The sequence below is a fragment of the Electrophorus electricus genome, chromosome 14 (assembly GCF_013358815.1).
Source record: "Electrophorus electricus isolate fEleEle1 chromosome 14, fEleEle1.pri, whole genome shotgun sequence".
Classification (NCBI taxonomy): domain Eukaryota; kingdom Metazoa; phylum Chordata; class Actinopteri; order Gymnotiformes; family Gymnotidae; genus Electrophorus; species Electrophorus electricus.
In genome coordinates, this window is record NC_049548.1 from 18,628,984 (window position 1) to 18,645,611 (window position 16,628).

Genomic DNA, 16,628 nt, shown 5'->3' on the forward strand with positions numbered 1-16,628 from the left:
AATTTACATTTACCTTTATCAAAAGAAGATGAGAAAGATTTTAAAGACGCATACCAAAACTTAAATTATGATAAAACTGATTCTCAATTTGTTTTTGCTATAATAGACAGAGGTTGTGATTATATAAAAGAGACTATTGGGCCTTATAAACCTGTTAAAAATGATTCTTACCAATTAGATTACAAAAAACATGAAAAATACATTCATGCAGAAACAATATTAATCAAAAAGATTAATGAGGTGATTAAGAGTAAAACTGTTTTAAAGGTATTGATCTTCACGAAGTTTAGCCCTTGTTTTAATAAAAAAGGGGGAACACCATGTTCAACTGAACTGTGTGAAAATGCAAAACAATGGCATACTCGCGGCATAACAACAGTAGTGGCATTTGATGTATTTTATGGTTATAATGGGTCTACAGAAAAATATATTCCAAAACTAACTTTTGAACATTTACAAATTATCTTTAATTGTCCTTCTTATGAGACATATAAAAACAATGAAAGGTTTACACTGGATCCATGTTGGTTTACAACAGTAAAAAGATTCTTACCACTAGATGGTTCCTTGTCAGTAGGTGAGCCATTTGAAATCCAGTGGAAGATGTTGAAAAAACAAAATAATTTAATCAGAAATTGTAAAAAAAAACTAGCCCAACAAAATGATAATCTTATATGCCTAGATGATTATTACAAATTGGTTAATCCTGAAAGTCGAGATTATAAGTATTGGACAGAAATCTGTCACGCAAGTTATGCCAAATATTGTGTAAACATACTCAGTAAATGCCTAGATAAAGCAATATTTGAGTTTTATATACAGCAAGCTGTAAATCAGTTTAGAGATAACATTTCCCCACCAATTGTTCAGTCCTTACGTATATATGTTAAAGCCTCTTCACACCTTCTATATATTCTTGAATGCCTAAAAGAACAAACACTACCTGCCAACTCTTTGCTTTTTTCAATGGACATTAAAAGTTTCTGCACAGTAATCCCTAAAGAAGATGGATTGAGGGCTTTAAAACATTTTGATGGAATACCTAAGAAAAATCTTCCCGTATATATTCTCCTAAAACTGTCAGAACTTGTGTTAACTCTGAACTACTTCATCTTTGACTCCAAGTACTATTCACAAATAAGAGAAGTTAGTATGGTTACTAAAATGGGACCATGGACACTAAAATGGGACTTTGTAAACCTCTTTGTTGGATTCATTGAGAAACATTTTTTTGAGGAATATACTACAGCTCTACCCTTACAGTTTTCGAGATACATTGATTACATTTTTGGTATTGCTACATGCACATTAGAAAACCCCCAACTGTTCATTTCTTCATTCTCCAAGTTCAACCCAGCACATCCTGGCATGAAGACAGACTTTTTGGATGTTCCAGTGAAGTTAGCTAATTCTTCTTTAAATACCACCATCTATTATAAACTTATTATACTTAAACACTCCAGAATCCTTCAGGACGATGCAGAGACAGCATCCCTTTTTAAGGATCCTCCACTAATCTCATACAGACGAGATAAAAACATCAAAGACATCCTTGTCAAGAGTGAGATAAATGATTGTTCAAATAATGGCCACACTCTTGGAACTTTAGAACCCCAGCCCTGCCCACGTCTGCAGTCCCCAGCCCTGCCCACGTCTGCAGTCATCCCTGCTGAGGCGACCTCTGTGTGCCCTGCTACAGTGGCTGCCATGTCTCCAGCTTCTCCAACCACAGCTGCAACAGCCTGCTCTGAGTCCTCTGCACCGTCTGCTCATCAGCTCCCTTTACTGGTGGGTTTTGGAGTTTTTTCTCCCCAGAGGTGTCCAGCAGCTAACTGCTGGTACTGCTCATACTGATCTTGACTTTGTTTGTGACCCCGCACTAATGTCTGATCCCGTCCAGCCTATTGATCCAGTGCCTACCATGGATGACAATCTGCAACCCCAGACTCTTTCTGTGTTTGTGAGTACAGTAATACATTAGCTGGCAAATCATTACAATACATGTCTATGTTTCTGGGCTTGAATATGATGATCATATAAGATCATCATCTAACCTCTTCACCTCTCAGGGGGTGGGGGGAGGGATGTCTATATTCTTCTAAGCACTTCTGTTGCCTCGACCACACCAGCTAGAGACCCAAGCTCTTTCCTGTCCCGTCACCAGCCTAACTGAAGTTCCAAGTGGAGGTTGTCGCTCAGGATATGTCCTCACATGTGTTTTCTCTACATCTCTCTTTCTGTGATACAGGTCTCACCATACTTCCAGATCCTGCTTCTGCAGTCTATATAGCCTGTGACCTTTGAAGATCTGGTTCTCAAGCACTTGGCCTGTGTACACGTGACCTCCGACTCCACCGATATGACAATGATGGTTTCATAGTTTTACTGTTCTTTTTCTTGGCTCCTTTCAAGGTTTCTTGCTCATGCTCTAGTGAGTTTTTCCTCGCCACCCTTGGCTTGCTCACTGGGGGCTTGGACTTGGACTTTTGTTAAGATTCTTTATGACATCTGTTGTCAAAAGCATTATATGAATAAATTTGACTTCACTTCTTTTTATTGCTATGTGTGTTTGGTCCACAATTTCCATCTCATGTTTTCTTATTGCTTATATTTATTCCTTATACTGCTTTATTTGTCCATGTGTTTGCTCTTGGATGTTCTTAAATCCAACTTAACTAGTAAGCTAGCAACAGCATCATTAACTCCTAAAACCAGGTGATTGTTTACAACCAATATTAACCTACTTAAGAAGAATGTCAGATGAGTGCTGTTTAATTAACCCTGACTGACTAGCTACCTCACTTGTTCGTTTACATTGTTACACTGGAACTCAGTCTTTTCAGCCTTTAATGTCATGCTGTGACCAGAGCAGATATCCGAGGGAATGTTTGTCATGCTTGGCTTGGTGGTCTTAAGGGCCCTACTAATATTGATGATAGTAAAGGACCAAAGCTAACAAGGTCCTGTGGCCCTCCACAGGGGTGGGGGGAGGGGGTTGCTATGACAAAGAAATGGACCAAATGCCTCCTAAAGGCAATGGGTCCCACTGCTCTTCCTACAGCCAGTATCGCCGGTCCTTCTCTCTGCCCACTGCCATTCTTGTCCTTTGGCCAGCTTTCAGGGTTTCTCAGGATGATTCCCATGATTCATAATTCCCATCTCATTCTGTTCCTTCTGTGCTGTCACTCTCATACACTGTGTGTGTGTGTGTGTGTTTTACATATTTTAAAACTCTGGATTGAATTTGAAACTGTGGTCAAGGAAAGATGTGGTTGTGTTATGTACCCTACACTAAAAACATACCTAACAATCTATTGTTACTTTGCTGAGAGGGACATGGACTCCTGCAGCCTGATATGAGGTCAGTGATGTGATACCCCTGGTGTGATACCTCCTGCCTGTCTTCCTGATATGAGGTCAGTGATGTGATACCCCTGGTGTGATACCTCCTGCCTGTCTTCCTGATATGAGGTCAGTGATGTGATACCTCTGCTGTGATACCTCCTGCCTGTCTTCCTGATATGAAGTCAGTGATGTGATACCCCTGGTGTGATACCTCCTGCCTGTCTTCCTGATATGGTGGCAGTGATGTGATACCTCTGCTGTGATACCTCCTGCCCGTCTTCCTGATATGGTGGCAGTGATGTGATACCTCTGCTGTGATACCTCCTGCCTGTCTTCCTGATATGGTGGCAGTGATATGATACCTCTGCTGTGATACCTCCTGCCTGTCTTCCTGATATGAGGTCAGTGATGTGATACCCCTGGTGTGATACCTCCTGCCTGTCTTCCAGATATGGTGGCAGTGATGTAATACCTCTGCTGTTGTACCTCCTGCCTGTCTTCCTGATATGAGGTCAGTGATGTGATACCCCTGCTGTGATACCTCCTGCCTGTCTTCCTGATATGAGGCCAGTACAAGATTCTATTGTCCTGCCCCTCCTGCAGTTCCAAAGGCACTCACCTTCCAGGGAGAAAAGTATATATGGTGGGTAATGAAATGGGAGTTATATGGTTATATAATTATGTAGGAATAATTAAGAATTATGAGTGATTGTTTAAACTGTAATAAATATAATCACCATGATACTTTTGATTGGTACATGTACATGTACTGTTGCTTGGGTCTGACAACACCCATATCCATCTTCACAGATACCAGTGTGACTGATCAACAAGACAGTTTGTCACCAAGACACCTATTCAGTTGGTGGTGATTTACAACCCCACCTTGATGCTTAAGAGATCAATTACACCCTCCCACACTGTCCTACATAATCAATTGTCTCCTTACAACTTCCAGACACTTAATTCTGTTTACAGTATTTGGTTTGTTTTTTCAGAACATTCCTCTGTCATCCTGATGGCCATACATATTTGTAAACGTTTATGTACATTTAAAGCATATATCTTTAGTCATCCCAATCCAGTGCCAGCCAGAGAAGGATGGGCTCCCCTTTTGAGTCAGGTTCCTCTCAAGGTTTCTTCCTCATGACATCTCAGGGAGTTTTTTCTTGCCACTGTCGCCGCTGGCTTGCTCATTAGGGGTTATGGTCTGGATTGGTCTGGATTACTCCTATTAGAGTAATCTCCTCCACTCCATGGTGTGGCCTTGTTGATTTGCCCTTATTGTTTCTTCCTCACTGTCTTAAGGGCCAAGCCATTGCTTTATTAGTTTGTTAGATGACTAGTTTGTTAGATGTTAGATGATCCATACTATTTTTCAAAATTGTTCATTCAAGAATCATATTCCACATCTTAATGCTGTTGTTTGAAGAAAATAAACTGAGATTTGAGTGTGTAAGAACTGTGTGTGTGTGTGTGTGTGTGTGTGTGTGTGTGTGTGTGTGTGTGTGTGTGTGTGTGTGTGTGTGTGTGTGTGTGAAACACCACCTAATAGTTGCTGGACTTATGGTTCATGTGCCAAAATGAAAAGGCTTTATTAATGACTGAACTTTTCAATTAGTCTAGAAATAATATATATTTTCTTTATTTTAATTTTGAATGTTCGGTAATCACATCAGCTGGAGGGCCCATGGCAGGTGTAAAGAGGGTTAAACTCTTTATGTCCAATAGTCAGAGGGTTCAACTACATAGTCTGTTGTTCTCTTCCCTGCTGTGTTGTAGTGGTAATGTCTGAAGTTGTTTGGCAGGTCGGTTCTACAGCAGACCTCCTCACTAAGGGTATGGAAACTGTAGCCCTTATCTTCTCTTAGTGGTCCAGCAGAGCTCAAACCATCTGCCTTCAAACTTTAATGACTAATGGAACAAAATTAATGGGACCCATTAGTGCTCTGATTTTTGCAAAGAACACAAAGCACCACAAAGATGTAATAAATTAATATTTGAGGCTTTTAAATAAAAAGGTATGAGTAAATATAAAAATAAAGCATAAATATTTGACATCTGAATATCTGGAAGATGCTTCACTGGGTAACAACGTTAAAGATAGATATAATTTTTAATTATTAAACCATGACCTTAACCTTCCTCAAGAACATCCAGCCTAAAATATCTATTTTATTTTTAGCTTGCTATTGTACTGTTAAACATATTCAACTGCCACTTTAGACTTAACAGACCTTGAACTCTAATCTTACAGATCTCTCTTCTGTCATCTAAAAGCCCATATTTTAGCTCTTTTGTCCTTAACATCACAATCCTATGTCAACCAGAGGAGGATGAGTTCCTATTGTTAGTTCCCAGCCTGAAGGTTCCTTCCTCACACCATCTCAATCTTATATGTAAGTATGATTCCGACAGAGCCATGCCTGATTAGGTGTATACTGTCCCCTGCTGTGCTTTGATTGTAATGTCCGGAGATATTTATTGACAAAATATATGGCATGACCATTCCCTCAGTAAGCCTGTCAGCCAACATCAGTAGAGACACAAGAGTACGAAAGACTTGAGGATTCTTTATTTTTAGTTGGGTTTTTTGTTAGTTATGGTGTTTTTAACAGAAAGGTGAAGCATGAGGAAGTAAAAGAAAAGCCAAAAGAAATGGGACTGTGGAATAGAAGATGGGCAAAGCAAAGATCTTCTCTTTTGGTTTGTTTTCTCATTTCCCCTCTCTCAGACTCCTCTCGCTCTCTTCTCCTTTCCTGGACCGCCTTCCATGTCATTGTTTTCCCCCGCTACCTCCAGAAGGGGGTAAAGGAGAGGCAGTAAATGAGACAGGGGTGTTATTCTATTGTAGACGTAAGCCCCACTCTTTTACCAGCCTGCCCTCTCTTTCCCCAGAGCGCTGCTCAGTGTTCAGTGAGCCTGGACTTGTTTCAAGTCAAAAGTCACAGAGCACACACCACAGCACCCAAGACGGGCTTCTCTGCTTCTCACCGAACGCGGGGCTGAGGAGAATCACTGTGCCAATGTGGTGCACATGCCGACTGTCCAGACAGGAGGAGATAAAGAAAGAAAACAGAGTGTACTGGAAAGGAAGAGAGCAACTTGGGAGGGAGAGAGAGGATGGGGAGAGATTGTAGTTCGGTGACACAACTTTTTTTTTTTTTTTTTATTGAAAACGATGCCATTGCCTCCACAGCCCAGAAGCCACCAGCCCTCTGGCTCAAGATGTCAGTGGGAGAGAAAGACTTTCATTGGCTGCATTAGCGAGAGGAACAGTGGCCATGTGGTGGGAGGGAGCAAGAAGGAAATTGGTGGGTTGCCTGTGAGAGGTGAGAGGTCAGAGGTCAAAGGGCAGACAGGTGGTTGAGTTTACTCCTCCTTCTCCTCTCCGTGTGTGATGACATAACAGATGTTCTTGTAGTCGACGTTGCCAGCCACATCTGGGGGGAAGGCGGCCCACAGATTCTTCATCTGAAGGTGGATCACAGAAAGAGAGATGTACCACTCATAAACCATCAAGATAATTTTTTTTTAAGTCTAAAAAGCAATATTGTCATGGGCAAGTCAGGGGTGGGGGTGGCTCACACCTCTTCTGCACTAAACCTGTCGCACTGGGTGGTCAGAAGCTCCTCAAGACTAGGGAGACACAAACACATTTGATCAGTGTTCACCCAAATTAGCACCATGAACAGACCACTGAAAACTGAATCCATGCTGTATTGGTCATAGATATAAACAGGAAATGCACTTACAATTCTTTCTTGATGGAACCAGTGCCCTCTGGGTCAAGGACTTTAAAAGCACTCACGATGACGTCCTCGGGATCAGCACCTTAAACAGTTAAAAGAGATTATGAATCTGTAACATCATAAATAACAAATGTACTACTATAATTAGGTTAATTAGAATATATTACACATGTATTACATAATGTTAGAAAATGTTAGAAAATCTGAGACTGTTATGTAATGTAATGGAAATATATGCACAAAACAGTCCAGTTATGTAGTATATAGTATGTAGTATAGTACGCAGTAAGAATTATGTATGTGATCTACAGCGTATTATGCAGTAGGCATTATGTAGTATGTGGTACGTAGCATGCAGTATGTAGTATGTAGTATACATTACCCTTCAGCTTCTCCCCGAACATAGTGAGGAAGACGGTGAAGTTGATGGGACCGCTAGCCTCCTTGATCATGGCCTCCAGCTCCTCATTCTTCACATTGAGCTGACCCATGGAGGCCAGCACATCCCTCAAATCATCCTTGCTGATAATCCCGTCTCTGTTCTGGTCGATGATTGTGAAGGCCTGCGTGTTTCCAAGAGGAGGCAGAGACTCATTCCGTTTGCTGACGCAAACCAAATTATGCTCACTGATTCGGTTCATCTCTGTAGTGGTCCGCAGGGTTTGTAACATTTGTACTTGTTTGTTACAGGTTGATGCAGGATAAGATTAGAAACGCATTCCTGTATTAGCATAAAGGACTCCCATTAAGAGGTGGTCAGACCAGTTTGTTTGCTTACAGGATGAAGCTAACCATTTGATAATCATCTTAAAGTATGTGTGACGGCACTCTTTTGTTCACTGCAACACCTTGGAAGTCACACGTCTCAGTCAGCCTGCTGGTTCCTGTAAAGGATATGTAGTATGTACATATGTACGTTTTACACAACCACAAAGACACACCAAATGCCTCCATGGGAATAATTATGATGCTAGTCTGCTGACATAAGTATGAAGTGATCTTCCTCTGGTGGTGCACGCTCATGACGTTCCTCTGTCTTACAGCCCGTGAAACTAGAGAGGGCAGCTGGGATCGGCAGGGAACCTGGCAGCTGCTGAGCACTTGTCCTTCTGAGGTGTAAAAATGGTCTCGGAATTCACGACAAGACTTTGGGGACATTTAAGGAGAAGGGATTGATTTCACTCGCCCTTCTGTTGCCCCTCCCCTACCCCAACCTTCTGTTCTCCTTTTGGATGCATCTGCCCTACCTCACACTCTCACTTTCTACTTGCCCTCCAAGGTTCAAAATTTAATTACCAAACAGTTCAAGTCAAGTCACAAAAAGTTTTGAAAATGTTTCACATCTGCTCATGGCAAGTAGCTGATCTCAAAGAGGGGCTCTGATGCTTAGATAGTTCATCATGGAAAAAAATTTCTCAAAATTCTTACGAATGTGGTGATCTTCAACTTTGGACAATCCCATTAACCATGATAACTCTTGATCCTTGCTTTTCTGAAAGAATATCATCCACAAAAAAGCACTTGGAGTCACAGGCTGCTAACGAGTACGAAGCGTCAGTGTCTCCCAGCTATATTCCAACACATTCCAGTGGGGTCGTCAGACCACACTGGAAAAGGGGCGCACAGCCAGCATCAGCAGATGCAAGGTTAAGAGCTTATCCTGATGACATTGTCAAAACAGACAAAAACGTCTCACCTCTGATAACTGTAGATCTGACTGGTTTTTATGATTTAAGTTAACGGGCTGACAGCGGAAGACTGGCACAGACCCCAAACGTATAGTGTATATGGAGGGAGGCCTAAGTTTATGGGGTGTGCTTGTCCAGCATATAGATATGTTCCCTTCACACAGACATATTCCATTTGCTTTCTGCTCTGCAATTGTGCTTGTTTCTGGTGTGCTATTTGGCCTTGTATGTTAATGATGATCTTAAGAAATTAGTCTGTGACCTTGCGGATGGAGTAGAGGTGGAACCTCCTGCTAAGCCATGCCCACGTGCTGTAAAGTGAGAAATCAGCATGGCACCAAAATCTCACCTCCTTGTACTCCTGGATCTGGCTCTGCTCGAACATGGAGAACACGTTGGAGCTGCCGCCCTCTGCCTGCTGTCTCCTCTTGGCCTTCTTGGGTGCCTGGAAAAGAAATGTGCCAAGAGGACTTTCAATAAGCCACATCAATACCACACCTTCACTGCGACGTGCTGACCAAACTGGAGCGAAGTCACTCTAGCTCATTAAGGATGCCTAAAACTAGGCCAAACTTGTTAAAGTTGCTAGTTATCTTGTAGAACAGGCACTGTTACTATACGCCTTACAGGAATCCATCTTTCTTAAGACAATATGGCATTGCTGTTACCAGTCCTCACCTGAGAATAATAGACAAACGTAACTTTATTGTTATCTGCAGGGCACAAAGAAAATGATATCTTGGCTTCTGAAGCCATTTTGGTCCCAATCTGCTTTCAAAGAAGCATCTTTAGTAAAGCTGCTGACTATGTTGCTACACTGCTGCTTTCCGACCTTTCACATTGCTGCGATAACACCGCCTGTGAACACCAAACCGAACCCCTCTACAGGCTCTTCCAAAATCCCCACACTTTATTAACACTAAGCAATTTTTACTTTAACCTCTTCAGTATTTCATCGGGTTTTTTTTGTTTTTTTTTAAAGCCCAGTCACTGCCGTGACTCCTCAGCGCAGTCGACTGTGGGAAGGATTGGAGGAGCACTCACCATGTCTCAGGCTCTGTGTGGAGTTTTGGGGATGGAGAAGAGAGAAGCCCGCGTCAAACTGTGGTGACTGACATGTAAACGTTGCCCCTTAGGAGGCTTATATACCACTGCAGCACGGGCTAACTATAGCTGTTCCGTCAGGTTTGGCAGCGAAACAGAGCAGGGGAAAGCAACAGAGTGGAGGAGGCGTGCGCCTGCTCTCAAGTGTCACCTTTCGCTCCCCAAAAATAGGATCCATGTGCCTTGGAATGAGACGAATTCAGTCCGGCGATTCTGACTTGCAGTTTGGTACAGCCCGTGGACATATAAGGAATGACATCCAATGCAGTGATTAGTTCCACCATCCCATTGTACTTTTCCGTTGGTGTAGTTTATTTTTTGAAGCGAGGACTCTTCCTATAAACTTTAGGTTCTTTACAAAAGGCCATTTTCAAGCCCAGTTAGGCGTGGAACCCCCGCATGTCTCCTGAAAGTATGTGTGTGGACTACTACCAGCTCCATGCTGGTATGAAGGTCCTGGTATTGTGATGAAAATCTTCATTTGTCAGTGTGTTATTGTCATCGTAGGGTTATGAATGGACTGTATATTCGATATGCAAGATGTAAACACAGCCATGACACTTTAAGAGTGGTTGGCAAAGGACAGCAGTTTGGATGACGCTATAACAGCTATCAACAAAGCAGTGGTAGTTTTCTATAAGTGAACTGTAGTCACGTTTGTGGTAGTTGGGGGGGAGGGTCTAGAGTTGCCTTATTCTAATCAAAATGTAGAGAATTGCAGAAAAATAGCTTCATGTGCTTCTATATTCTTTTAAAAATCCTATTTCTTATTATTTGATTTTTTAAAATACCATATTTACCCTAAACAATCATCCTCGTGACTTCGGACGCATGGGGAGTTTTTGTGTTGCTCATGAATGATAAAAAGCAAATATGATGTAACTGTTAACATGACCATGAGAAATTTACTTGATGAAGGAAATTACTTCCCTTTGCTTTGTTACTTAATTTTTCTAATTTATTTCTACTACTCGTTGAAAATCTATTCTGCATAAAAACAAACCTTTCGGTTCATTGGCAAAACTGTATCAGGCGGTGTTATATTTTACAGCACAAAGGCTGTATATGGGGCAGAATCCAAGGAGCCCCAGTATAGCGTAGAGAGATGCACAAGACCTCAGCCCCCGTGCTATTCACCGCACCATATAAGAGGTCTGCTGTCAGCCATCCGTCACAGCTCGGTAAGTATGCACGGAAATACTGAGTTGTGAGAAGTGATACGGGATCCTGGCAGGAGAACATCGCTGCTCTTTCTCTCGCATTCGGCGCCCTCCTGCGCTCCGTCCCCTTCTCCTTGATACGACACCCTGCGGCCGAAGCGTTGAGTCATTGTCAAGGCGACAGTTAAGGGCCTGAACTACCGCTTATATGTTTCTCACGTCTGTGTGTTTGTTGTTTTTTGTAACAGCTGAGGTGAGAAGAGAGAAGTGCTCAGAAATATACGTAGGACATGCATTCTGCGAACTTAAAAAAAAAGCGTCAGCTGTTGAGACTGAAATAACTCAGCTTCCCCCAATTATCTCAGCCCTTTCTGTTTCTTTTCTCAGCTTTCTGACCAAAGCGATTATTCTAAGCGGACATTAGGCAGCACTATCGCTCCTCACACGCTGAACTTCCTCCTCTCGCATGCATCAGCACTGCTGCAGGCTAAACGCCTCCCGACAGAAGATGAGAGACACACGAGCGTGACCACTGGAGAGGATCATTTTAGCGTGTCACTTTAGGAAATTATTGTTTATAATAGGCTAATAATAATAATAATAATAATAATAATAATTATTATTATTATTAACAATTCTATTATGTAGTGTGTTGGTGTTGATGCATGCACGCGCCCTTTTACTCACTCACGCTTACTTCTCTCCCCTCTTCCCAAAACGTGTCTCCGCGAGCCGGGGACCTTTGCCCCGTAAGCATGCAGCCCCTTTTTACTGCGAAGGCTGCTCTCTGCAATGACAGTCTGGACAGAACGTTGTTGTTGTTGTTGTTAAACAATGGGTGTCAACAGCTTTTAGAAATAATAAAATTCAGCCTCTTCAAATGACACGGACGGTCAAAAAAATAAACACAGATCGAACTGTTTCAGGAAGCTGCTACACCCTTCTTAGATTTAACTGTCTGCAGTTTTTACCTATCTATCTATCTATCTATCTATCTATCTATCTATCTATCTATCTATCTATCTATCTATCTATCTATCTATCTATCTATCTATCTATCTATCTATCTATCTATCTATCTATCTATCTATCTAGTGTACTTCACTAAAATTTTGAATATCTCTTACATCTTTTAGTACAGTACACTGCACTTACTCACCTGGAGTCTTCTTAAGAGGTAAGGGTGGGCCTGTTGTTGTTTGTGGAAGAAACTTTACAAGAATGAAGAAATCACACAGCTTTCTGATACTAGTTTTTATAGACAGAAAACCTCTGACATCACTCCACAGTTACAGTACCCCCTTCAATCCACTATCAATCTTACCATTCCAGCAGGACACCTCCCTGAGTCTGCATGAAATCTCATTGTAGATAATCTGCGCTGTAGTCGTTTCTATCGTCTCCCTAAAATTCATGAGGTCAATAATCCTGCATGTCCCATCACATCAGCTTGTTCTTGTCCAAAGGAAATTATCCCCCAGTTTCTGGATGACATTTTTAACCAAAGGTTCAGCCCTTACCTACATATGCTAAAGACTTCACATTTTCTACAAATCCTTGAATGCCTGAAAGACCAAACACTACCTACCAACTCCCTACTTTTTTCAATGGATATTAACAGTTTATACATAAAGATTATACATTGCCCTGATGAACATTGAGAGCTATCAATTTCATAAAAATGAGGAGTTAATATGTGTACTAAAATGGGACAATCCTATGCAAACTTCTTTGTTGGATTTGTTGAGAAACATTTTTGTGACCTGTACCCTTGGTATTTCTGAAATAAGTTGAGGAGATTTTGAAGACATGCTATGTGTGCATTTGACGAGCTCCAACTGTTAATTTCTTCCTTCTACAAGTTCCTCCTTGCTCTGGAATAGGCATGGAGTATAGCACATCCTGGCAGGAGGACGTTTCAGTTAAGTCTGAAAATTGTGGTTTAAATCTATTATAAATCTACAGACTCTCATTCTTATTGGCAGTGTAATTCTTCACATTCCAAAACCTGTAAAAAGTACATCCCTTACTCACAGCTACTAAGACTTAAGTGCATTTGTAGTGAGAATGAAGACTTCCTCCAGTAAGGTACAGAGATATGTGAATATTTTCATAATGGTAATTTCCATAGATGATACTGTTCCTTGTGTTTTACCTGTTTAAAAAATGACCTATAAACACTGATCTATAAACAATCTGCTGTTAAGACATTGAGAATTCCTTTGGTGCATGCTCATCATCCTACAAATAAAACTAGCTAATATTATAAACCATCCAGGATCCTTCAGGATGATGCAGAGACCACATGATCCTTCACTAAATCTCCTACCAACGAGACAAAAACATCAAAGACAATCTCGTCGAGAGTGAATGATCATTCAAATAATGGCTCTGGTAATGTAGTCTGCACCTGCTCTAGATGTGTTACATATAAATTCAGCCAATAAAATAACTAGCATCAAAGGAATAATTGTGACCCATTCATCCTCATGCATTGCTTGCAGCAGTTGTCTGCTGTATTACTTACAAGAGGTGTAATCAATTTTACACTGGAGAAACCAAGAGAAGAGGCCTTGCTGATCATTTTGTTGAACACTTTTGAACAATCAAAATTAAGGGGTTGTCGTTTCCAGTAGCAAGGAATTTTAATTCTAATCGACTTTGTATTAACGACATATAATGTTTGCATTGCCAATTGTTACTACGGCCTCTAAGAAGTTAGGAAACTCAAAAAAACTGAACTACAATCTCGGAACTTTAGAACCACATGGTTCTAAACAATGTTATCTAAACATCTATTTTTTCTAATATAAACTGATTCCTCCCTCTAGAACTTCAGAAGCACTTTTTTGCACAGCTAATGAAGGACCTGTCCAAAACATCATGTTTATATAAAAATATTCCCCATTTGCCTTCCCCCAGGCAGTCTTGTTTCTGCAAGCTCGAGTCTTCTCCAGAGACCTGGGAGCTTGTGAGTCCTGCGTAGAATCTTAGCTGTTCGGACAACTGCACTCTTCTGGACTAAGATCTTAGATGATGTTCCTGGGATCTGCTGGACACATTCTCCCAGTTTGGGGCTCACAGCCCCTAGTGTTCCCATTACCATGGGAACCACTGTTGCCTTCACCTTCCACATCTTTTCCAGCTCTTCTCTCAGCCATTGGTATTTCTCAAGCTTTGTGTTCCTTGTTCCTGATGTTGCTTTCTCTTGGGATTGCTGCATCTATGACTATGGCACTCACACATACACATACTTATGCAAATTCAAAATTGTAATTAAGTACACAAGGTTTCCATAGAAACAGTTTAATAAATTTGAGCCCTGTGCTTCATTGAATTCATTCACACCGAGATATTAAATATTTATGTCTATGATCTCCTTTATATTACATACAACATACATTCAAATTAAAATATATTTAATGTTCTCGCCACTGGAATTTCAATATTGCTCCAACATTTTCATGTTAAAATAAAAGACCAGCCACAATTACGAGAGTAATGTTAACTAGTTTAGCTTTATGTCTTTAGCCCAAATTAATCAAGTCTTCCTCAGACAAAGCCATCTTGGTCTCTGCCCTCTTCTTCCAGTCAGCCATCAACTGTCTCACCTCCTTTCCAAAGTTCTCATGCATCTGGCAGAAGTCCTTCATGGGCTCTGACCACTCCCCAAGGGGTGGGGTATAGCCCTCCACAGCTGGGATGTTAGCGTGCCATTTGGGCCAGGGTTTAGGGGACCGTTTACCAATTGGCCTAGTGCTTTGGGCCAGAGATTGTGTCAGCTGTCTGTTGCTAGGTGCTCCTGGTACTGTCACTCCAGGCTGCAAGTAGAACATAGATGCTGAACCCAAGCAGGACATTGGAGGATGAGACATGCCTCGCACTGCCACAGGGGTGCAGTCCACCACATCCACTCCAGCTGTTTTTGCCGCTTCTAGGAGAAGAACAAGACAACACTTAAGAGGCTGGACAGTCAAGACACTTCTCACTAACCCAGTCTGTACGACACCCTAAGCGCAGCTTCCATACGGCTCGCGAAAGGTACGAAGATAGCACGTGCCGATCTGGGCAAGAACCCCGGCGGCCTTACCGAGGTACTGCTGCCGCAAGTCCTGCAGGAGCAGCGAGAGGAAGCAGTGCTGGGCCGAGTGGATGGCCTTCACCCAAGCCTCCTGATTCTCCTGGTTCTCCGCTGCAAACTTGTACGTGCGCAGGCTTTCACCAGCGCTGCTGCTGCCGAACGCCAGCGAGAAGGCGAACTGCTCATCAGACTCACAAAGCTGTGCCACACAGCCCTCCAGCACGATAACCCCGATCACGACACGCTCACCCGGGCGGTCTCGGTAGAACAGAAGGTTCCCACGGAGGGTGAACCAGCGCTTCTGGTAGGAGGTGTTCACTTCGCCCTGTGACCAGGTCAACATGAAGAGACGCAACACAACACGTTTGAGTTTTCTGCTGCATACACACACAAGGCTGTTCTCAACGTTTACTTAAGAGAAAGTACTGGATTCATGAAGGTTTCACAGTCCTCCATTTTTGTAGGGCATATCTCACAGAACAATATATAGCCTGCATGATGTTATAAATACATAGGTAAAATGCACATAGGTAAAAGTCTCATACCACTTACTGCTAAAATACAGTAACATACAGAAAAAAATAATTTAAGTGAGTTTTAATTTAAGTTGCAATTTTAAGTATTGCTGTTTAAACCAAATCTTTCCATTTGAAATTGGGCAGGAGTGAACGATTTAGACAACACAATGTACTAACAAATTCCCAAAATGCAGAATATATCCAAACATATGTGCATTAAGTCCGTGGGCTGGGGAGTTAAGACAGATTAGACAACGGTTCTCGTGGTTAAACCAATGTTGCCTTTTATGTTCACTTTTACTGTTAAAAGTGGAGCTTGTCCAGAGCGATTTACGAACGTGCTTTAGGTTTTGTTTTGTGTGTGTGTGTGTGTGTTTTAAATAAATTAACACGCAAATGAAACCAACCTTCTTGTACAGGTACCCCTCCTTGTCCGCAGGAGTTTTGCAGAACAGATAGTGGCTCAGGATTTTCCCATGAATCTTCATTTCTGCGCCATGCCCGAGACCCGTTGACACACACCCAAACAGGAGCACGCGGACAAAAGATTCGCGTGTGTTTACGTTTGGTAACGTTCCAAAACTATTTATAAAAACAAACATCCTGCTTGTTTAGGTTTCAGTTTACACACCGCCATGGCTGACGACAGTAATTGTGCATAAGTTGAAACGTGGCCATTTTTTATCAATAGTTCTAATTTTAAAACAATTTAAAAAAAAAAGATATAACTTTTTTGACGATATGCTTGAAAGCATTTTACGCTAATGTACCGCTACTTACCAAAAAGGGTCTAACTCCGACGAAGAAATTCAACACAGCATTTTCAGACTCTTCACTTCCGCAAAAACCTAATCGTATTTACAACTGGGGTCGGAGCTGTGCAGCCAACAAACAAATCGCCTTCACGTCAGCGCAGTTTCTTGCAGTCGGTCGTGTTGGCATTGCACCCGACGGGCTGTTAACTCGGCAGGTGCTCACTT

At 41.8% G+C, this 16,628-nt stretch overlaps 2 protein-coding genes across 3 annotated transcripts; both read right to left on the bottom strand.

Moving 5' to 3' along the window:
* Positions 1-5,898: 5,898 nt before the first annotated feature.
* mylpfb (myosin light chain, phosphorylatable, fast skeletal muscle b) lies at positions 5,899-9,935 on the bottom strand. Its single transcript, XM_027009211.2, has 6 exons — positions 9,830-9,935; positions 9,135-9,230; positions 7,480-7,660; positions 7,101-7,179; positions 6,936-6,984; positions 5,899-6,819 (listed from the first exon to the last, which is right to left on the bottom strand). Exons 1-6 carry the CDS (start codon positions 9,830-9,832, stop codon positions 6,718-6,720), a joined length of 510 nt encoding a protein of 169 aa, XP_026865012.1. The 5' UTR covers positions 9,833-9,935; the 3' UTR covers positions 5,899-6,717.
* Positions 9,936-14,339: 4,404 nt separating this feature from the next.
* Positions 14,340-16,628, bottom strand: LOC113576873 (sesquipedalian-1-like). 2 transcript variants are annotated; one of them, XM_027009214.2, is made up of 4 exons: positions 16,429-16,628; positions 16,056-16,138; positions 15,140-15,455; positions 14,340-14,983 (listed from the first exon to the last, which is right to left on the bottom strand). In XM_027009214.2, exons 2-4 carry the CDS (start codon positions 16,134-16,136, stop codon positions 14,577-14,579), a joined length of 804 nt encoding a protein of 267 aa, XP_026865015.2. In that variant the 5' UTR covers positions 16,137-16,138; positions 16,429-16,628; the 3' UTR covers positions 14,340-14,576. The 2 variants fall into 2 exon arrangements, with proteins under 2 accessions (XP_026865015.2, XP_026865014.2); XM_027009213.2 differs by having other exon boundaries at positions 16,056-16,230.